Here is a 16,097-nt window from a genome sequence, read left to right as displayed (position 1 = left end):
GACGCGGCTCCGCACCGCTGGATGAAGGCTTTAGAGAGCCAAAATTAAACGGAAAAAACACTCTGACCCACTTCTACCCCAACTCTGACAACTGTACACTGTGTACTAGTGCTCATGTGGCTTTACTTTGACTGATATTAAAAGAGAAACAGGTGGAAAAGGACCTCATGACAGCTGAGCATCATGTTGACCTTGGAGTTAGTTCAGTCAGAGTCCTGCTAATAGTGGATGTTTAGGGTAGATACTGGCATTAACTTGTGAATACAGTGTTTATACACATGTTATTGAAAAGGGAAAAAATAGTGGAGTAATTGCTAATTAGCTTTTCAATACAGTAGTTTGCCATTTACCATGACACCGCACCACCATTTGCTCTGCTACATGTGCTGCAAACAGTGCTGACAGTATTGGAAACAACTCTGTTCAACAAACTTTGATATAAAATCCTTTCAAAATTACCTGAAGTATCTTTATGTATATTATGTTCTGTAATACAAAATTTTTATATTGAGGTATAGCTTATGGTGTCTGCAGTCATTGAACACTAGCTCACCTACAACTCTGATGAACAAACTTCGATTTAAAATCATTTCAAAATTATCTGAAGTATCTTTTTTCTGTATTATATTCTGTAAAAGAAAGTTTTTATATTGAGCTATAGCCTATCGGACAACATATATACACTAAAAGTGATATATTTGGGCAGGACAATATTGTCCAATAAACAACTTATATATTTCTCTTTGGAATTTGCAACTTAAAGATGTACAATTTCCATTTAAATATCATGTCTGATTTTTAGATTTTTTTTTTGTAAAACACTGTCATGTCCTTTCATTTTCAGTTTGCTTCAGCTCTGTACTTCAGTCATTGTTTGTTGTGCCTAACAGCGTCTGACATGTGCAGAGAAAGACCTCTCTGGTTTTCTAGGTGAGGGAAGAATTTCCCAGAGGACACATGACATGTTGTTGTTTCCTTCCATAGAGACCAGCATCACCAGGTAGACCTGGTTTGTTGTCAGGTGGACTTTACAGCGGTGCCTAAAGCACCCCTCGGGCATTAAGGAAGGCCTGATCAGGAGCAGAAGCGATGCTTGCTTAAACAGACACTTTATTCTAAGGCTGAAGTTTAGATAATGGATAAAACAGGTGAGGTTAGCATCAGAAGCAGCCAGTGGCAGAGACTGCTCAGGTGGCATCTGGGGCAGAAAGCGAATGAGGAAGGAGAAGACGGCATCAAGGATGAGGGGAACCGGAACACCTTCATGGGCCTGAAGCTGAAAGATAAGTGAGGATTTAATGATCACTAAAAGAAAAATATTCTTAATCAGATATCAGGTCTTGGTAGCATGAGGTGACTGGATTTATAATTTTTTCAGGTTGTATAACGTCTGAGGGCCTGTTGAACGAGAGAATACTAATTAGAAAGGTTCTGATTAAATGCTGAGTGCCATTGCTGCTTCTGCCAGTTGATGTCCTGCTCTCATTATACATATAACTATACATAAGTCCGTTTTATTTTAAAAAGCCGGAGCAGTTCCTTTTAACATCTCTGATCTTTTACTTTGAAAGTGTCGTGTATGTCAGAGAATTGTGGTGACTCCCAAGAAAAAGAATACAATTTAAAAAAATACAGAATATGTGTAATGTTCAAAATCTTTAAAAACTGAAAATGACAAATATGTTTATGATCATTTTTGCCAAATTTAGATGCAGTGAAGCAGTCATTTTACAGCCACACATTGTAAAAGAAAAAAATCCTTACTTGTAAAAACACAGATTTTAATATGGACATTATTTTGTTTTCTTTGTTTTGTTAATTTTTTAACAGTCAACATATAAATTAATGTTTTTTTATGATTTTGGTGATTTTGTTCAACTAACAATTTTAAACAAGAGTTAAAAACAATTTCTTCATTTTAAAAAATCCTTTATATAAATTTTTTTTCTTTAAAATTACAGCAAATATCTGTAAAATAATGATATTTTTGCTGACTGAAATACAGTAAAAAAAAATCTAATTTGATGGTCAAATATAATAAAAGAATGAATCATCTTTTATAAAATAAAAAAAATTTGGCCTGTTTTTTCTCAGGTTAACATGTAAATTATTACTTTTTTGTGATTTTGCACTTTTTTTTCCACTAAAAATTTTAAATATAGTTAAAACAATTACTTATTTTTAAAAAAATCCTTTATATACATTTTTTCTTTAAAATTACAGCAAATATCTGTAAAATAACAATATTTTTACTGACTGAAATACAATTTTAAAAAATCTGATTTAATGGTCAAATATAATAAAAGAGTGAATCACCTTCTATTTAAAAAATGATTTTTGGCCTATTTTTTCCTCAAGTTGGCATGTTAAATGTTATTTTTTTGTGATTTTACTATATGTTCTCTATAATTTAACAAAACAGGGAGAATCTGTAAAATGGCAGATTTTTTTTTCAGGATAAACTGTTGTTAAAAACATTTACTTTCAGGGATGGCTTTCTGTTTGAAGGATTGAAGATGTCCTGATTTTGGCTTCGTTTATCCGGAGAGCTATTTACCATAATCTCTGTGTGACAGTTTTCATCATGCATGACTGATCCAGTTGTAATTTCTCATTTCCCTACTTCTTCTTCTCATCATCATCGTCATCCTGGTTCCCTCTCAGCTGGAAGGAGTGGGTGGTTGATCCGGCAGATCAGTTTTATTACGTCTGGCTTCAGGTCATGATATTTCCCATAGTCTACAACTGGGTCATCATCATTCTGAGGTAAATCATATCTAAACATCCTGTTAGTTAAGATCTGGGATCCTTTTTGAACCTCCCAGGTTGTGTTTTTGCAGAACATGCTTCACTTCGATCGCTCTGAACTACCTTCCTGTGTGGCTCACGCTGGACTACCTGTCAGACCTCATGTATATCACCGATATGATCGTCACTCTTCATACTGGTAAAAAATAAATAATTGTTTGTTGGTTCTGATTGAGTCTTCAATATATTTTGTTTCACATACAAAGTAAACATATAGATGTTAATAATAATTATTAAAGAACACTAATAAAGAAGCATTTGAACAATCAAACATTATAAAAAAAAAATTGATGCCATATTAACTGCAGTGTTTTAACCTCCACATACATCTAGATGGTTCTGCTACCAAGCAAGCATCTCTGAGTTTGAAATGATGAGAACACTTAGAATAGAACACACATAGTATAGAATAGAATAGAATAGAATATTTTTGCTGTCAATTTCTCTATATATCCAGGACATACAGAGGAGAAAAGACATTTCTCTCACACCTTTGCATTCGTGCCATACATTGAAAAGGGATCAAAATACAGTATAAATGAAATAGAGTAAAATATATAAAAATCAACTTCTGTACACCGGCAGTAGTAGAACATAATGACAGCTTATTAAAGTAACAGTAGTGCAATATCGTAGCAGTGTTGTTGAGATACACAGCAATAATTCATGATGAAGTGTTGGTAACTCTTAGAAGTCAGGTGTATTTTGTACTCTCATGGTGAGTTCCATCTTAAATCTTGTCACAGGAGTTGTAGCAGAGAAAGAAGTGCATTCTGGGTTCTTCTGTCTTTAGGTTACCTGGATCAGGGCATCCTAATCAAGGATCTGGCTCAGTTGAGGAAGCGCTACCTGCACTCCAAACATTTCCTGAGAGATCTGGCCTCCCTGCTCCCCACCGACTTCCTTTACTTTGCCTTTGGCATCGAAACTCCTCTGGTGAGGATCAACCGCCTCCTGCGAATGCCGCGACTCAACGAGGCCTTGGATCGCATGGAGACGAGAACCTCCTACCCCAACACCTTCCGCATCTCCAAGCTCATGATCTACATCTTCGTGTTGATCCACTGGAATGCCTGCCTCTACTTCTCTCTGTCCAACTACATCGGCTTTGGAAGTGACCGTTGGGTTTACCCCAACGTAACCAACCCAGAATTCGCCTCCATGAGACGTCAGTACTTCTACTGCTTCTGGTTCTCTGCCCAGATCTTCACCACAGTAGGAGACACCCCGCTGCCGAACAAGGAGGAGGAGTATTTGTTCATGATTACAGACCTGCTCATTGCTGTTCTGGTGTTTGCATCAATTGTGGGCAACGTTGGAAACGTCATCACCAGCCTGAGGGACCGCGATAACGTCTTCTTCCCCAACCACGAGCTGGTAAGCTGTAAGACTGTCAGAAAGATGACAGAAAGGTTTTATAGGAAACAGAGTTCTTGTTTTCTGCTTCCAGGTGAAGGCGTACCTGCGCAGCCATCACATCAGCAAGGAGCTTCGTCAGCGCATCGACAACTGGTACCAGCATCTCCACATCAACAAGAAGATCATGAGAGAGAACGAGATTCTGCAACAGCTGCCGGTGCACATGAGGACGGAGATCGCTGTCAGCGTTCATCTTCCCACGCTCTCCAAAGTCACCATCTTCCAGAGGTGTGAGAAGAGTCTGCTGGAGGAGCTGGTTCTCAAACTAACACCTCAGGTCAGGAGCAGTTAGCTCATGGAGTTAAGGAAGGCATTAAGGCTGCTTTGGTGGGGGTGTGCAGTCCTGTAGCTACAAGCACCAGTGAGAAAATCAAACACAATCCACAACTTTCACGTTCACAAAAAATGTGTGACTCAACATTGTTTTTCATGTTTTGGTCATGTTGAGATTTTGGGATATTTTGCTTTGTCTTCTTTTAGAAAAATGAAAAACATCCAAAATGCACATTTAAGTGTTAAGTTTACTACACTATGTCAACTGGAAATGTGTGCAAATTAGCTCATATTTGCAGGGATACGGCTTTATTTGCATATTTAATCACAACATTTGAGGAAACTTCAAATACTAAAAGAATTCCTCTGAATGTTAACAGGTTTCATGGTGATCTCCATTAATTATTTTTAGTCTGTAACTGTAAAAACTGTGGAATTTTACAATACTTTTGTTTTCTCTTTTTGTCTTGTTTGTTCATATATCACTGATAGCCTGATTTATGCAGCATTTATCACTTTAAACATGGAGAAAATCATGTATTATTTCTGGCTGTTGACTGTAGTTACTGATTAATGGAGGAAATAAAAATAGATATCTAAAGTCGCTGTGTAAAAGCCTTTGACTTGAACAGGTCGACAAAATGAAACCGAAAAACTGAAGCTGATTTTATCTAAAGTTCAGATTTTGTTCCTAAAACTTGTGCAAATTAGGACATTTTTAGATATAGAACAGCTCATTTGCAAATTTAAACATAACGCATAAAAAACCCTTGTTATTGGAAGTAATCAACTGGGAAAGTTTCATTTTAACACCTATTAGTTAAAATAGGTGTAGTGTCTCCCCTTTAAATGAAATGCAGCAGAGAATCATGTTTTTTTAACTTGATATATTTATAGAGAATACTATTATCAAGAATCAAGAATCTTATTGTCATTGTGTTTCCACACAGCGAAATTACGATTGGTGACTCCCAGCCATAGATAAAGAATAGAAAAAGGCACACCATATTCAAATAAAATTTTTAAAAAATACTGAAAAGATATAAATATGTAAACAGAGTTAGTGCACATGAGCAGTAGGAGTATATAGTATATAGTTGGGTGATTCCAGAACTGGAGGATATTCTGTGTCCCACTCATCAAATTTCCAATAATCCGTGTAAAAAAAAAAAATCCTAAACCCTTTGTGTCTTGTTTTTGTCTTTCATGTCTCGTTTTTGTCTTTCATCTCTCATTTTTGTCTTTCATGTCTCGTTTTTGTCTTTTGTGTCTCGTCTTTGTTCTTTTGTGTCTAGTTTTTGGCGTTTACATCATCCAACAGTTGTCCTAAAAAATGGGTAGAGCAAAGCTATGTCCTCTCCTCTATTTTTCATATTTTCATCACATTGTCAGCCTTTATTGATCGTCTCACTCTACCTCATATTATCAGGATCAGACTAATTCTTGTGACTGTTTTCCATCAGTCAGTTTGTCCTCTTGGTCAGCAGTAACAGCAGTTAAATATCTAGCTTCTACTGCTGAGAAAAAGATCACATTAGCATGGATTAGCAACCCTGTTACTGTGATTAGAGTAGGGTTAGCAAACAACACAGAAAACATGGAATAAAAATGCTACCATTGATGTGCAAGCTGAGCCAGTCAATACCTATTATTGATTAATATGGAGCAGAAAACTGGAAAAGAGAAGGTTGATTTTTCAAATATTTTGAAGCCCAAATGTCCTCCAGTTCTGGAATGATCCAGTTATAGAATACTCTGGTAACCTGCACTCTAAGGTGCTAGATTAAATGGCTTTTTCTTGTTTTGTAGATTTGAATGCAACCCTTTGTCTGCTTTATTATTGTGGATTTGAAACTACTGTTTGAGGCTGAAGAGGTTTTCTCGTTGCTTTTTGTCTGGCAGGTGTTCAGTCCAGGAGAGTACGTCTGCAAGAAGGGAGACGTTGGCCACGAGATGTACATCATCAAGGAGGGCAAACTGGCGGTGGTGGCAGATGACGGGGTGACAGAGTTTGCTGTGCTGAGCGAAGGGAATTTCTTTGGGGAAATTAGCATCCTCAACATCAAAGGTAAAGCAAGCGGATCGCATATGTTCTGATTGATTAATTCATGTAGACTGGTGGAGAAACTCATGGGACAGAAACAGGTTGATAGTTTAAACAGCTGCTGCAGAGTGGCTTTTTGTCTTACTGATGTAAATACACAAGGAAAGGTGAGGTTAGTTTACTCAACAACGGACAGAATAGACTATGATTCTGTTAAAGGAGTGTTAATAGACTCAGATTTGAATTTTAACAGCCATTTCAAAGCTGTCACCAAAGTAGCTTTTTACCAACTCAAAAAAATCAACAGAATGAAAAGTTTTGTCTCCCAGAAAGACCAAGAGAAACTCATCCATGCATTAATCTCTAGTAGATTGGATTGCTGTGATGGTATTTTAACAGAACTTCCCAAAAAGAGCATTAAACAGCTTCAGCTCACCCAGAACGCTGCTGCTAGAGTTTTAACCAGGACAAAGAGATCTGAAGACATCACACCACTTCTACAATCTCTACATTGGCTTCCAGTCAGTCACAGAATAGATTTTAAAACCCCACTGATCATTTACAAGTCCCAGAATACATATGTGATATGTTCAAAGAATATAAACCCAACAGGGCTCTTAGATCCAAGGACTCAGGTCAGCTAGTCCAGGCCAGAGTTTGGACTAAACATGGAGAAGCAGCATTTAGCTGTTATGCTGCAAACAAGTGGAACAAACTGCCAGTGGAGACTAAACTTTCACCAAATGTAGACATTTTTAAATCCAGGTTAACAACATTTCTTTTCTCATGCACCTATGCATGAAATCTGCAAGGTATCTTTTAACTGTCTGCACTTCACTGTAATGCTCTTAACCCTCCTGCTGTCCTCATTTATGGGTAACAAAAAATATTGTTTCCTTGTCTGAAAAAAATCCAAAAATTCAGCAAAAAAATTCCCCAAATTTCTGAAAATTTGCAAAACCTTCAGGAAGAAAAATTCCAATAATTCCTTAAAAGTTTCCCTGATCAGTTGTATTTTAAAATAAATCCCCCTAAATTTGGCAAGAAAATTCTTGTAAATATTTTCAAAAAATGAGTAAAAATCTTCCAAAAAAAATCCTAAAAATGTCTAAAGTGATTACATATTTATCAGTAAAACCTCTAATATTTTCTTTAAGAACATCCACAAAAAAATCAACCAAAATCCAGCAAAATTCACTGGATTTTGGTAGATTTTTTGGTGAATGTTCTTAAAGAAACATTTTTAACATTTCTTTTTTTTCCACCAAAAACCTTCACAGATTTCCCAAAAATGTTGAAAATGTGGACATCAGAGGTTTCTCTGTGAAAATATATATATTTTTTTCCCACATTTTCATACTTTAAAACGGGTCAATTTTGACCCACAGGACAACATGAGGGTAAATCTTTTATGTAAAGCACTTTGAATGGTCTTGGACATGAAGGGTGCTATAGAAATAAACTTGCCTTGCCTTCCCTAAAGATGCTTTAAGAAGGCAAGTATTATTGGGCATTAAGAAGAAGAGATGTATTTCTGGTGCTTTTTCAAGTTGCATTCTACAAAACTTAAATTCACAAAAATCAATCGTCTGTCAGTCATTTATTGCAACAAACCAAACACGTGGATCCAGGACTCATGCCTTCCTAACAGCCAAAAGTATAAAATCTTATTCAATCTTATAGGGTTGTTTGTCTGTCATTCTACCCCCCAGCAGAAGGAAGGGATGTGGGGGTCAGTCTCTCCTGGTTTTGTCTGACTGTTCCACTAATGAGGCCTCTACAGAATTATTTGTGTGTCCTTCAATAGACCAGATAAGGCCTCCTGAGCACTCCGAGGCCTCAGGGCCGAGCTGGCCTCCTTATCACAAACAAGAGACGAAGCTTCACATGAGTGAGCACGCAGTTGATGTACGAAACAAACCTAGTGTCAGCAGTGGAATACTGTAATCCTTATTTTAAAGTACAAGCTGTGATAAGATGTTTCAAGGATAGAACATTTGTCAGGTTGTAAGTGAGCTCCACTTTAAGGTGAGGCCTGTAAACTGATGGAAGGAACCTGTAGACCACGGGTGTCAAATTCATTCTAGTTCAGGTTTCACATTCTGTCTAGTTTGATCTCCAGTGGACCGAACCAGTAAAATCACAGCATAACAACCTATAAATAACCACAACTGCACATTTTTCCTTTGTTTTAGTGCAAAAATTTATAATCTGCAGTTAATGTCTTCTCTGCAATTTTTACACTTCCAGTCGTCCCGTGGGCCGGATTGGACCCTCTGGAGGGCCGGTTTTGGCCCATGGGCCGCATGTTTGACACCCCAGCTGGAGATGAATCCTCTGAGGTGGAACAGTGAAGCAGAACAGACAGAATAGTAAAATAGTGAATACTCTTATAGTGATAGCTTTAAACTGGGAAGCATGTTGGTGTGTGAAGGAATGTGGTCCACATTGTTGCTCTGTGTTACAGTTTTTACTAAAGTGCAAAAATCTGTGTGAATCTCACACTATAATAGACGTTCCTGCAAAGTTACACTAAAATCCTGGAAGCTGTAGTTGTCAGTATTTTACTGACTGTAGTAGAAAATGACGCCCCCTTTAATACTGTGACTATACTTCATCATAACACACTGTTTTTACTTCATGCTGCCACTATAGGCTGCACTCACTGGGACTGTATTTGTCTAGTTTTTGTTCTTTTTTTTGTTCAGGGCACATTATCTGATCTATCTATCTATCTATCTATCTATCTATCTATCTATCTATCTATCTATCTATCTATCTATCTATCTATCTATCTATCTATCTATCTATCTATCTATCTATCTATCTATCTATCTATCTATCTATCTATCTATCTATCTATCTATCTATCTATCTATCTATCTATCTATCTATCTATCTATCCAAAACGTGAACATTTGAAGCTTTTGTTGCCTCATGTGATAATAAACAGAATATCTTTAAATCTGTTAAAACTTGAAATGGACATTTTCTTGACTGAATCATCAACTAAGAAAATAAAAAAAACATCTAATTATTTGATAACAAAACCAAAATTAGTTGCAAACTTAACTCCATCCCTCGTTGTCCGGCAGTTGTAAAAAGGTAAAAATGTGTATTTTAAAGCTCTCTTCCTCAAATAACAGCTCTGACCTGTATGGGATGTGAGGTCTCTTCTCCACCAGAGTGGTGATCTCAGTGGGACTAAACTGGTTAAAATAAATGCTAAATTAAAAAATATGTGTTTTTTAAAATTTTTTTTTAAAGAAATCCCTTCGTGTTTCCTTGCAGGTAACAAATCAGGCAACCGTCGAACTGCCAACATCCGAAGCATCGGCTACTCCGACCTGTTCAGCTTGTCCAAAGAAGACCTGACCCACGTGCTGGCCGAGTTCCCTGCAGCCAAGCGCCACCTGGAGGAGAAGGGAAGGCAGATCCTCACCAAGATGGGCATGTTGGAGGAGAGCGGGGAGGCAGCTGAGGGGGAGGCAGAGAGAGTGGAAACCAAGATACAAAGGCTGGAGAGCAACCTGGAGATCCTGCAGACTAAACTGGCTCGACTGATGGTGGAGCTGGAGTCGAGCAACCGCAAGATGCAGGCCAGAGTGGAGCAGCTGGAGCTGGAGGTGGCAGCACTGGAGACTCAGCCAGAAGGTGGAGATAAAGGAGAAGGAGCTCAGGGGAGGGAGGAAGGCGTGGGAGGGGAGGTGGAATGGGAGAGAGAAGAGGCAGAGGGAGAGGAAGAAGAAGAAGAAGAGGAAGGGTTGAATGTAAAGATGAAAAAACCTGGACAGGGAGAAGATGGAACCGATGTGCCCAAAGAGGGAGACGGAGAGAGCACGAAAAGTACAAAAGAAGATGTGGAGAGGATGGTGGAGGGACATAAATGTGGACTGAAGGGCCCAGATAATCAGGAGAAGAAGAAGGAAGACGACGGAGAGAAGAACCAAGACAGAGGAGATGACAGGCCAGGGAAAGGAGACGGAGCTGAGATTGAACCTGAAAATGGGAAAGATGAAAAAATAGAATCTGAGGAGGCTGAAGAAGATTCTGATGAAAAGGAAACGGGAGAGAAAGGTGAAGGGCAGGAAGAATAAATGGAAAACTGAGGAGGAGAAAGAGCAGAGTACGTTTAATGTGAATGCATTTGGCTGTTTTATATGAATAAAAATCCTGAAAACCCTCAACACACCAATGACAGTTCTGCAATACAACTTTCCTCCTCTAGATGGCAGCATCGTACCCACACTGCAGATCAAGGTGTTCAAACTACCTGACAGGTGGCATCTGAATGTTCTATTTATTCACCCCTTTTAATTTTTAATTTGATAAAGTTCTTCTTCTCAGAGATTTTCTGTGCTTTTTGTGCTTTAATTCCATTAATAAATATTACATCTGGTGTCTTTTTATTGTTTTGTCAAAGGAAGTTTTCACTTTCACACGTTCAGCAAAGACCATATATATATATATATATATATATATATATATATATATATATATATATATATATATATATATATATATATATATATATATATATATATATATATATATATATATAAAATAATAATTTCTCTTAAAAAACAAAAAAAACAAACAGTAATTGGCCCTTTAATGACTTGTCTGTAGTTTTTAGTAGTTTTGTAGTTTTAACTTCTGTAAAATCCAAAAAATAAACAAACAAAAACACACTAGATGACCCTTTGATGACTTGTTTGTAGTTTTTACTTTCATAGAAAAGCGCAGGATGGCTTACTAATCTCTAGTTTTTACAAGTGTAAAATATCAAAAGTAGTCGCTTTAATGATTCATCTGTCATTTTCACTTTCATAAAAAAAAGCACAAGTTGACCCTTTAATGTCACACCTGTAGTTTTAACTTCTGTTTAAAAAAAACAGTAGTTGGCCCTTTAATTACTTGTCTATAGTTTATATTTACATAAAAAGAAGCACAAGTTAGCCATTTAATGACGCACCTGTAGTTTTTACCACCACAGATGATCACAGGTTGTGGTTTTATTGCCTCACCTGCCATCTTTCACCCCCATAAAAAAAAAAAATCCCAGGTTGGCCCTTTAATGACGCATAGGTGACGCACTTCCCGGAAGAGCCGCGGGGACACAGGCCCCATCGCTACAACAGAACTGCACACAGAAGCACTTACTGATTATACTGCTCTGTTTGGATGTCAGTTTCATGGAGTACCGCCGCTAACACATATGGAGTGTCAAGAGGAAAAGCCAATCATCTATACCATGGAGAACAAGCCGATTGTAACATGTGAGTATTTGTTAAAAGTCAGATTTTTTTCTGCTCTGACAGTTAGCCTGCTAGCTGCATTCATTAGCTCCTTTTAGCTAAGCTTGCTGTCACCCTGATATTAACCAGCCTGGAGACGCTGCTGGTGTGTGTCTGCAGCGACTGGAGGCTTTTTTTACATGTCAGGGCTGTAATGTTTCCATACGTACACGGTACACCGCTGTCTGTGCTAATCAGTCCCGTGGAGAGCGGTGTTTGTGTCGGCTAGTTGCAGCTACATTGATTAACAGGCCCGGCTAGCGATAGGACGTCACGGCTAGCTGCTGCAGTTTGGGAAGGATTTCATCCTCAGTTCCTCTCAGTTAGCAGCTCAGACTGGAGGGCAGACACGATGTTTGGGAGCTGGGCTCGGTTTTCCATTCATAAATCCCTTGGAGTCTTATGGAAGCGTCTTATTGGGGTTATTTTAGGAGGCGGTGGTGGATGACAGCTTCATCTCCCACCGCAGGCTGCTCCATTTTTAGCACCGTGACAGACCGGGTACACCAGCAGACAGGGGAGCTGGGAAGGCAGAAAAGGAAAGGAAACCATGGGGTTATATTAGAAATAAGAAAAAAACGTTGAACCTATAGTGGGTTTCAGGGAACACCTGGGTTGTCAGGTGTCCTACCTCAGATATTCCCACATTATTATTATTATTATCAATCCGTTTATTTAAAAAGGGACCATGTACAATGTTAAACATAAATGCTGTCATTTGATGTATTTACCACAGTGAAACACAACATTACACACACGCACTTAAAAACACACACAGACACACACTTACACACAAATACAAATTAAAAACACATTAGTGGTTGCAGTTCTGAGTGTCCTTCGGCAGGTTTTTCTGTTTATTTTTAAAACTACCGATAGAAACACAGTTCTTCATGTCATCAGGGTGGTCCGCTGAGTTGTAGCTTTTACAGATAAAACTGAAGGCCCAAAGGTGTTGAAGAGTCAATGGTGGAAGATATCCTTGTGGACTTTATGGATTGTGCCCTCTGCATTGATGATTTAATTCAAAAATGGACAACCTGACCAGAAATAATTAGAGGTAAATCCTGCAGGTTTTATATCCAACATCTCTGTTAATCAGAAGTCTGAAACGATGGTCCATTCCTCAGAAATGTCCTTCTCTGACCCAAGCAAAGAGGGCAACAACATTCCTTCAAAGAATGGCTAAAATGCTATTTTTTAATAATGCAAATACTGAACTATAAAACTGATAATTACATGAGAGACATGCCAGATGTACTTCCTCCCTACACACTCAGGGTTAGTGTGTGCATGTTTGTGATGCTTAGGGCTGCAACTAATGCTTGTTTTTATTGTCGGTTAATTTAATTATTTTCTCTAATAATCAGTTGGTTGTTTGGTCTGTAAAATCTTAGAAAAATACTGAAAACTGATAATCAATGTTTCCCAAAGCCCAATATGCCGTTTTTAAATGCTTTATTTGTCCACAGATATCTCAGAAGGCTAAATAAACCAGAGAATATGGAATTTGAAGAAACACAAATCTGAGATTTAAAGTTCTTTCTAAAAGCATTTCTCAAAGTGATGAACTTGTCGTCAAAATAGTTGATCGATTTGATATTTGACAACGAATCAATTCATCGTTGCACCTCTAATTAGCAACCAGACAGTGAAAAGCTGTCTTCTCTTGGATTGGCAATTAACATTTATTTTAATAAAAATCCCATCTTTTTAAAATTGCGTGTCTAAAATATGATGCAGGTTTGCTAGATTGGTTTGTGGCTTATTTTTGAGAGTTATTGATGATGCAGAATAGCCTGAGGTAGTAGAAGGAATTAAACTGACATGGCACTTTACCTTAGAGAGTAGGATGTACTGCTGGGTATTCAGTGTAAATTTCCTACGCAGAAAACACATTTCCATGGGTTTGTGTTTTATTTACGGCTGACTACAGAAGCCCTTCTCAGCTACAAATGACCTCTCTTTACATTCAGAGTCTTTATATTTGTGATGCTGATTTAAATGTGAATCACCTGCAGGCTGTATAGATCACGTCTCACTCAGATGAAGTGTGCTTTTATACTGACAGAGTTGTGAATAAAAGACATCTGAGTGTGAGTGTGTAATGCTCTGCTCTCTTTTTGCTCTGCAGGATGAGCAGCGTTTCACTTGAACTTGTGTTTGAGATTGATTCATGCGGTCACAGGGATCACACCGCTGTTTGCTCTGCAGGGTTTCGTTTGATAGCAGCCTCTGAATATTCAAAGTTCATGTGTTTTCAGAGTCTACTAGAGCTTTAAATCCCTGCAAAGATTCAGACTGATCAAGTAAAATATATATGTGATATATATATATATATAAAATGTATTATGTAATTGAGTGTTGTTTTGAAGTCCATGGGATATATCTTGCATACATTTTTATTAAAAGTAAAAACGAACTAATGTTTTTATGTTCATTATGATCATGTCTTTACAAATTCCATGATTATTTATTTGCTTTTTTATGGCTGTTTTCAGTCTGTTTGTGGTAATTTTGCGTGTTTTTGTGGTCATTTTGCAATTTTGTGTAATTATTTTGTGTGTCTCTCATCATTTTGTGTGATTTTTATATGATAATTATCTGCCTCACTGACTCATGTTGTGTTTTTCTGTGGTCATTTTGTGTATTTTTTTGGTCTTGTTGTGTCTTTCTGTGGTTGTTTTGTGTATCTTTGTGCTCATTTTGTTTCTTTTTTTGGTCATTTTCAGATTGGTTTGTGGGCAGTTTACGTCCCTTTGTGGCCGTTTTCAGTCTGTTTGTGGTAATTTTGTGGTCATTTTTGTGTGTCTCTGTGGTCATTTTATGTCTTTATGTGATAATTATATGTCTCATTGAGTCATTTTGTGTCTTTTTGAATCATTTTTTGTCATTTTGGGTTTCTTTGTCAGTTTGTGTCTCTCTGTGGTCATTTTTGGTCAGTATCAGTCTGTTTGTGGTCGTTTTGTCTCTTTTTATGATTACTTTGTGTCTCATTGAGTCATTTTGTGTTTTTTCTGTGGTCATTTGTGTTATTTTATAACACAAAATAACAAATTATGTCTGTGTCTTAGAAATCTCTTCCAACTAAGTTCCCCATTACAAAAACACCTCTCAAGGAAGTGTGTTAATTCACATGACCTGCTCCACATGATGTAATTTCCTCCTGAAGAAAAGACTGGCAAGACTCCAAGGCTTTCTGACTTATTTAATATAAAGTAGTCAACAGGTTTACTACAATATCTTTAGAAATAACTTTCAATTTCCCTAAATTGTATATATAACATTTAGAAGAATCTTTGTCTAAAAACGTCATGTGGTGGTTATAGGTGGCCATGTTGATTTTAGGCCTGAAAACAGCAAAAATGTCAACTATGTTACAAAAAGTCCCGCAATTATATATTGACCCAAAACATACTGGCGAATGAACTTACATGAACTTATAACGCTGCTTGAAGGCATTTAGTTTGAGATCTAATCACTGGTTCGTGCCAAACTGATAGAGACCAATAAATTCCAGTGCATTCTGGCAGCCATGAACTGCAAGAATGATCTGTTCCTATTTTGTCCTTACACTGATGGTACGTACATGCAAATTACTCAGATCATTCAGAATTTTGCATTTAGCATTAGATAGTCGGATCATACTGTACGCCACACAGGAAAGCTCCACATCCAGTGATTCTATGCATCGGTCCGAGTGTTTAGCATTGACCAGCAGGGCTAATTGATTTACAATGCGGCTATAATTGCCAGCGCAGGCCGTTGCATTGGCTCACCTCCAGGACAGTAGATCCAAGTAGAAGGAACTGTGAGGTTTAAGTGCTGACTCTGTCTTGCAGGTTATTTGAGGATATTTGCATCCATCCTAGCTGGGTGAACAGTGTAGTATTCCTAGTACTGGTATTCCTGTTGTTTACCCTCGCAGGATGTTTGCAAAATAGATTTTTTACACGGTTCATTGGATGTGGCCCACTTTCAGCACTGCTCGAACAAATACTTCGCTGTTTATCACAACGCACCCATCTACCATGAGTGACAGTTCAAACATCTCTAAAATTGGCCACTGGCTGTGAAATTAAAGACGCTTTATTGCTTGAGCTGGAGCGGGGATTCTCGTATGGCCTCACATGAGAGCTGGATTTCTGCACCTTTACATCAGAGTCGCTGCACAGAATGTGTTGCAGTGCTTTCAGAATGTTTTTGAGCAGTGTGCCGTGATCTGAGGGGGGATTTGTTCAGCGCTGGTGAGGTGT

The 16,097-nt window shown here is 37.8% G+C and overlaps 2 protein-coding genes across 2 annotated transcripts in view; both read left to right on the top strand.

Moving 5' to 3' along the window:
- The first annotated feature begins 1,048 nt into the window (after positions 1-1,048).
- On the top strand, positions 1,049-10,953 carry cnga4 (cyclic nucleotide gated channel subunit alpha 4). Its single transcript, XM_023279088.3, has 7 exons — positions 1,049-1,287; positions 2,665-2,766; positions 2,841-2,947; positions 3,602-4,185; positions 4,259-4,504; positions 6,403-6,568; positions 9,836-10,953. Exons 1-7 carry the CDS (start codon positions 1,136-1,138, stop codon positions 10,639-10,641), a joined length of 2,163 nt encoding a protein of 720 aa, XP_023134856.3. The 5' UTR covers positions 1,049-1,135; the 3' UTR covers positions 10,642-10,953.
- A 696-nt stretch (positions 10,954-11,649) lies between these two features.
- trappc10 (trafficking protein particle complex subunit 10) overlaps positions 11,650-16,097 on the top strand; it is a 38,153-nt gene continuing 33,705 nt past the window's right edge. The window contains exon 1 of the mRNA XM_055015437.1: positions 11,650-11,823. Within this exon, the coding sequence (XP_054871412.1) occupies positions 11,763-11,823 (61 nt within the window). The 5' untranslated portion in view covers positions 11,650-11,762. The remainder of the gene's footprint in view (positions 11,824-16,097) is intronic.

This window comes from Amphiprion ocellaris, chromosome 11 (genome assembly GCF_022539595.1).
Source record: "Amphiprion ocellaris isolate individual 3 ecotype Okinawa chromosome 11, ASM2253959v1, whole genome shotgun sequence".
In the NCBI taxonomy this organism is placed as follows: Eukaryota; Metazoa; Chordata; class Actinopteri; family Pomacentridae; genus Amphiprion; species Amphiprion ocellaris.
The sequence above is the reverse complement of the archived record's forward strand: the minus strand, read 5'-3'. Positions and strand labels throughout refer to the sequence as shown.

What these genes read in the sequence shown, in the direction of transcription:
- cnga4 (XM_023279088.3), top strand. Translation starts at nt 1,136, where the DNA reads ATGGATAAAACAGGTGAGGTTAGCATCAGAAGCAGCCAGTGGCAGAGA. An exon ending in TGGGTCATCATCATTCTGAG is followed by an intron (nt 2,767 to 2,840) that starts GTAAATCATATC and finishes GTGTTTTTGCAG; the next exon opens with AACATGCTTCACTTCGATCG. An exon ending in GATCGTCACTCTTCATACTG is followed by an intron (nt 2,948 to 3,601) that starts GTAAAAAATAAA and finishes TTCTGTCTTTAG; the next exon opens with GTTACCTGGATCAGGGCATC.